The following is a 5,959-nucleotide window of genomic DNA, read 5'->3' as shown; positions in this document are numbered from 1 at the left end:
CCTTCCTCACTGTGTCTCTAGCGCCCTCTACTGTTTAGCATCGTACTCACTTGCGATGCAGAGCCGCTTCAGGGAATTCCGTCTGCAGAGCACGTATTGAAGAATGAATTTGGAGCTGCAAGGTAATCCACCATTGGCAAACCAGCCTTCCCAGAGTCTTCCCTTGTAACCCCTCCCAAACACTACCTCTGCCTCCCCACCAAAATAACCACTCACCTGATTTTATGGTAATCACTTCTTTGCTTCTACCACCTAACTATGCAGCCCTAAAAGCTATGTGTTTTTGGTTTGGTTTGGTTTGGTTTAAAGTTTTTGCAGAGAATCAGAAAGCAAGCATTCTTTTGTGTGTGTGGCTTCCTTCATTGCACATGATGTTTTGAGATTCATCATACCTTTGGGGGTGGGGGTGGGGAGCATAAAGATAGAAATGGAGTTGCTGGGTCCTAGGGGTTTTCATATCTTCCAATTTAGTAGATAAAGCCAAAGTGTTCTCCAAAGTCGATGTACATACTAATTCACATTCTCACCAGCAGTGTATGAGAGTTCCCATGTCTCTGGGTCCTCGTCAAACCTTGGTATTGACAGCCTTTTTATTATGGCGATTCCTTTCTGTCTGTAAAGGTATCTCCTTGTGGATTTAATGTGTACTCCCCTGATGACTAATGAGGTCAAACAACGGTTTTTATGTTAATTGTTAGTGAGTTTGGTCATCCCTCCTTTGTGAAGTACTTGTTCATGAATCGGACCCATTTTTCTATTCGGTTATTTGTGGTTTTCTTATTGCTTTGTAGGAATTTCTTTTGATTGAATGTATTGCAAATGTTTTCTACCATTCTCTTTTTTAAATTACTAATATATTTTCGGTTGATTTCCTCCCATTTTATGGCTTCCTTTTGATAAACAGAAGTTTTTTTTATTTTAATGTAGTCAAATGAAGCAATCTTTTATATAAGTGCTTTTTGTGTCTGTTTTTAAGACGTTTTACAATAACTTGAGATCATGAAGATATTCCATACTACTTTCAAGAAGCTGTATTATTTTGCCTTTCACATTTAGATATAGAATCTACTTGAAGATGTTTAGGTAAGTTATATCCTTGGGCTCGAGTTTCTTTCCTTTTTTTCCACAAGAATATTCAATTATCCCAGCACCATTTATTGAAAAGACTATTCTTTCCCCCACTGGTCTGTTGCACCACCTAGGTAATAAATAAAGCATCCATATACAGAGGGTGCCAAAAAAATATACACACGTTTTAAGAAAGGAAAACTGTATTACTCAATATATACCGATAACAAAAGATGAATACAAGTCACGTTTGACTTCTGCAATTGCAAGAGGTGTTCAAAGTGGTGAACATCAGCGTCCAGACACTTCTGATTACAGCGAACTACTGCTTGAGCAACGTTGACCAAAGTGTCCACTTGTATACCTTCTTTTGGCACCCCTGGCATGTTTGTTTCTAGGCTCCTTCTGTTACATTAGTAAATTTGCCTATCTTTCCACTCATGCCTCCATGTCTTAATTACTGATTTGCAATATCAACATCTGCAGTCCTCTACCTAGTTCTTCTTCTCAAGAGTGGGTTGGCTATTTGGGCACTTTGCATTTCCATATAAATTTTAGAATCAGCTTGCTAAGTCCCTCCCATTTCCCAGAGAAGCCAGTTGTGACTTTTATTGGGATTGCATTGAGTTTATACCAGTAAGTCAGTTCAGGGGGAACTGACATCTTTAGCTCCTCTCTAATTTCTCTAAAAAATGTTCTAGTGGTATGTGTAGAGGTTTTGCACATCCTTCATTAAGTTTATCCCTAGACATTTGATTTTCTTATACTGTTGTAAATGAAATTGTTTTTAAAATTTTTATCTTGTAATTCTGTTATACATAAAGTTGGTATTCCTATATTGACTTTATGTCCAGCAATTAAAATCACGAACTCTAATAATTTATCTCCAGATTCTTTTGAGCTTTCATTATACACAGTCTTTGTTTTATATCTTAGTTTCAGTCCTTATATATGTATGTATATTTGCTTTGTTTGCTTTATTACTCTGGCTAGGAACACTAGAAAAGTGTCGGATATAAGTTTTAACAGTGGATATCCTTGTCTGATTTCCATTCTCAGAAATTTCCCCCATTTCATCATTAAGTAAAATGCACTGTTGTTGTTAACTCCTTATGATAAAAATTGTTAAAATTTGTTGACCACTCTCCATTGATTTAACGTATGTCTTTACAAAACAGAAATAGTTTACATACTATTTCCTAATATGATTTTCCACTTAATATACTATCAACATCAAAACCATGTTTTTTATTCATTGTTTTGCTTACCTTATTCTTAAAATGTCAGCTTTAGAAAAACATTTTCTGTTTATTCTTTTTTAACAGCTTTATTGAGATATAATTCACATACCATTCAATTCACCCATTGAAAGTGTACAATTCAATGATTTTTAGAGTATTCACATTCCTTTTTGTTCTTCTCAATTAATTTTTAAATCAATTTATCAACTTCTATATGCCATCCTTCAGGGATTTGGTTAATATCAAATCAACTCTACGTATCAAATCTTTTCAACCAGTAAGAGCATGTATAATGTTTAATTGATTCAGGTATAATGTCTCATTGATTTCTGTCTCCTTTTATTTCCTTCTTGTGTTTTAAAATCATTCTCTTTGAGTAAATAAAGCCTTTAATGTATTTGGTTTATCTGTAAGCATGATATTTTTATTATATTTAGAACTGTATATTATTGGTATATAGGAATATTACTATATTACTAATTTTAAATTGGTAAGTTTATGTTATATTTAATTAATGTAATATTTGATAAATGTATTACCAACATATTTTTGGTTGATTTCCTGGGATTATTTTTCTGGGTATATATTCTAGTCATTCAAAATAGTGACATTTTAATTTATTTAAGACTTTTTGTTACAACTACATATTTCTTTTTCTTTTCAAATTATATAGCCGGCATTTCTAATTCTGAAAAAAACACTTAAAAATATCAATAGTACACACATCTGACTTTTATCTAAAACATATATATGACCAGAAAAAAAAAAAAACAAACAACTCAAGAAAATAAATGTACAAAAATAACTGAAGCAGACACTTCACAAGTGAAGATGTACAGAGAGCAAATGAGCAAGTGAATAGCTGCTCAACATCTTCAGTCAGCAGGGAATGCACTCCACACTCAGTAGGATGGCTAACTTGGAAATGAATGACGTCTCCAAATGTTAACAAGGATGCAGAACAACTGGGATCCTCACACATAGCTGTGAGCATGTAAAATCGTACAACTTTGGGGCACTGTTTGGAAGTTCCTTATAAGTTAAATCTACACCTATCTTATAAATCAGCAAGCTCAATCCTAGGTATTCCCCCCTCCAAAATTAAGACATATGTCCAACAAGACTTGTAAAAAGATGTTTATAGTAGGTGTTCATAATAGCCCCCAAATGGAAACAACCCAAATCACCTTCATTAGGAAAATAATGTCATATATTCACAGATTGGTATACTACTCCGCAATAGAAAGAATGCACTACTGAGCCACATGAACATTTGGATGAACCTCAAAAATATTGTTATGTGAAAAAAGCAAGTCACAAAGGAGTATAACCTGTATGATTTCATTTATATGAAGTTCAAGATTAAAACTAATCTATGGTGATAGAAATTAGAACAGTGGTTGCCTATCATGGGTGGGGATTGACTGGAAGCAGAATTGAGGGAAATTATTCAAGTGATGTAAATGTTCCAAATCCTGATTGGGATATTGGTTACACAAATGTATATATTTGTCAAAGCCCAGCAAATTGTACGTTTTAAGATCTGTATGTTTTACTGTATGTAAATCTTAACTCAATTTTTTTAGTTCCCGGTAAAAAGAATCTGATCAGCCCAGCTTAAGTCAGGCATCCTCTCCCTCTGACTATTCCATTTTTGCCCAGGGATCAAACTAAATAGAACAGATATGGCCCAGAGAAGAGGCATCATTGTTTCTTGGCTGCCATCCCATGAAGTATCTACATCTATTACGTGGTGTTAGTTCCTGTAATCAAAATCATATTAGGTTTTGCTATATTTGAGAAGTGGTCTTTTTAATATAGGGAATTTGTACCCTTAGAAATTAGGGGAAATTTCCTAGTCAATCTATCAGATAAAAATAATAATGAAGGAGAAATTAAAACTAGGCCCTAATTCCCCACCCAGGATAACCACTGTACCATTTTAGTAAGATTTTTCCAGGCAGCATGATCACAATGTCACATAAACTGAATTGTACTATATATTATGTAAATAAGGACAATTCCTTAGCTTGTCTAATGTCTGATTATACAGAGAATTTGTTGAGCATGGAGTGAAGTGAATCAGAGAGAAATATGAGGATGGAGAGAGGAGGGGACATTTGGAGAAAGTTGAAGGGTGGAAGAGACCAGGCAGGAGTTTGATCTCCCATGACAAGAAACTCGTATGCTGTGTAAGAAGCTCAGCCCTCCACAGAACCCTCGCATGCACTGCAGAAGGAGTGTTGGACGCCAGGTGCGCAAAAGGCATCATCAGCAGGCAGGATGGGCTAGACGAATAGAGACCAGCAGAGACCTATTGGTAGCCGGTTTGTAAGAAGACCCTTGGCCCCTTTCCTTTATTCCTCCCTGCCCCCACTCGCTGGAAGAGCTGGGCATCAGGGAACGGGGGAGGAATGGGGAGAAGTTGTCCCAGTGCCAATGCTTGCCCTCCCTCCAGCTCCAAGGAGCTGCAGTGGGAGGAAAGGAAGAGATGACCACACCTCCTCCTCCACTTGGAAGCAGAGAGGTCACCCTTAGTAAATACATTCCTTAAGTAGGTGGAATGAACTTCTTAATAACTAACCAGGTTCAAGACCTTCAGAGACAGAATGACAACTGCTTGGCAAACTTCATTCCCTCTCACATATTTCTCTCCCTGTTGACATTAAAACAGGGGCCAATATTAAACTCCCAGGAAAGATGAACACTCTATTCTAATCGTTCTGATTCATGACCTGTATTGCACCACCTAGAATCCCGCCAGGATACAAATGTATCATTTAAAATGAAAGACGTAAGGATGATTAGTTTTTCTCTTTCATTCTGTATTGTTCTGAGAAACTACAGGTATTTTCTTGTAAGAAAACCATGTAGAATTGTGTTCGCAGCCGCCGCCGCGCCGCCGTCGCTCTCTAATGCCAGCGCCGCCTCTAGCTCACCGAGCTCCAGCCGAAGGAGAAGAGGGTAAGTAAGGAGGTCTCTATACCAAGGCTCGTACAAAGCAGACTGCCCGCAAATCTACCGGTGGTAAAGCACCCAGGAAGCAACTGGCTACAAAAGCCGCTCACAAGAGTGCGCCCTCTACTGGAGGGGCGAAAAAACCTCATCGTTACAGGCCTGGTACTGTGGCACTCCGTGAAATTAGACGTTATCAGAAGTCCGCTGAACTTCTGATTCGCAAACTTCCCTTCCAGCATCTGGTTCGAGAAATTGCTCAGGACTTCAAAACAGATCTGCGCTTTCAGAGTGCAGCTATTGGTGCTTTGCAGGAGGCAAGTGAGGCCTATCTGGTTGGCCTTTTTGAAGATACCAACCTGTGTGCTATCCATGCCAAACGTGTAACAATTATACCAAAAGACACCCAGCTAGCACGCCGCATACGTGGAGAACGTGCTTAAGAATCCATTATGATGGGAAACATTTCATTCTTTAAAAAAAAATTTCTCTTCTTGGTAGTTCTGAATGTTAGTGTTTTTTTTTCCCATGGGGTCAAAAGGTACCTAAGTATATGATTGAAAGTGGAAAAATAGGGGACAGAAATCAGGTATTGGCAGTTTTTCCATTTTCATTTGTGTGTGAATTTTTAATATAAATGCGGGGACAAAGCATTAATTCAAGTCAAAAGTTTCAGTGAACAAAACAAGTTTCAG

General features: G+C 37.4%; 1 protein-coding gene across 1 annotated transcript; it reads left to right on the top strand.

Annotated features, from left to right (window-relative positions):
* Positions 1–4,494: 4,494 nt before the first annotated feature.
* Positions 4,495–5,749, top strand: LOC117035877 (histone H3.3A-like). Its single transcript, XM_033129980.1, has 2 exons — positions 4,495–4,636; positions 5,286–5,749. The coding sequence occupies exons 1-2, from the start codon at positions 4,495–4,497 to the stop codon at positions 5,705–5,707; spliced, it is 564 nt and encodes a 187-aa protein (XP_032985871.1). The 3' UTR covers positions 5,708–5,749.
* Positions 5,750–5,959: the final 210 nt, after the last annotated feature.

This window comes from Rhinolophus ferrumequinum, chromosome 16 (genome assembly GCF_004115265.2).
Source record: "Rhinolophus ferrumequinum isolate MPI-CBG mRhiFer1 chromosome 16, mRhiFer1_v1.p, whole genome shotgun sequence".
NCBI lineage: Eukaryota > Metazoa > Chordata > Mammalia > Chiroptera > Rhinolophidae > Rhinolophus > Rhinolophus ferrumequinum.
This window is presented reverse-complemented; position numbering and strand designations above follow the sequence as displayed.

What these genes read in the sequence shown, in the direction of transcription:
- LOC117035877 (XM_033129980.1), top strand. Translation starts at nt 4,495, where the DNA reads ATGCTGTGTAAGAAGCTCAGCCCTCCACAGAACCCTCGCATGCACTGC. An exon ending in CAGAGACCTATTGGTAGCCG is followed by an intron (nt 4,637 to 5,285) that starts GTTTGTAAGAAG and finishes GTAAGTAAGGAG; the next exon opens with GTCTCTATACCAAGGCTCGT.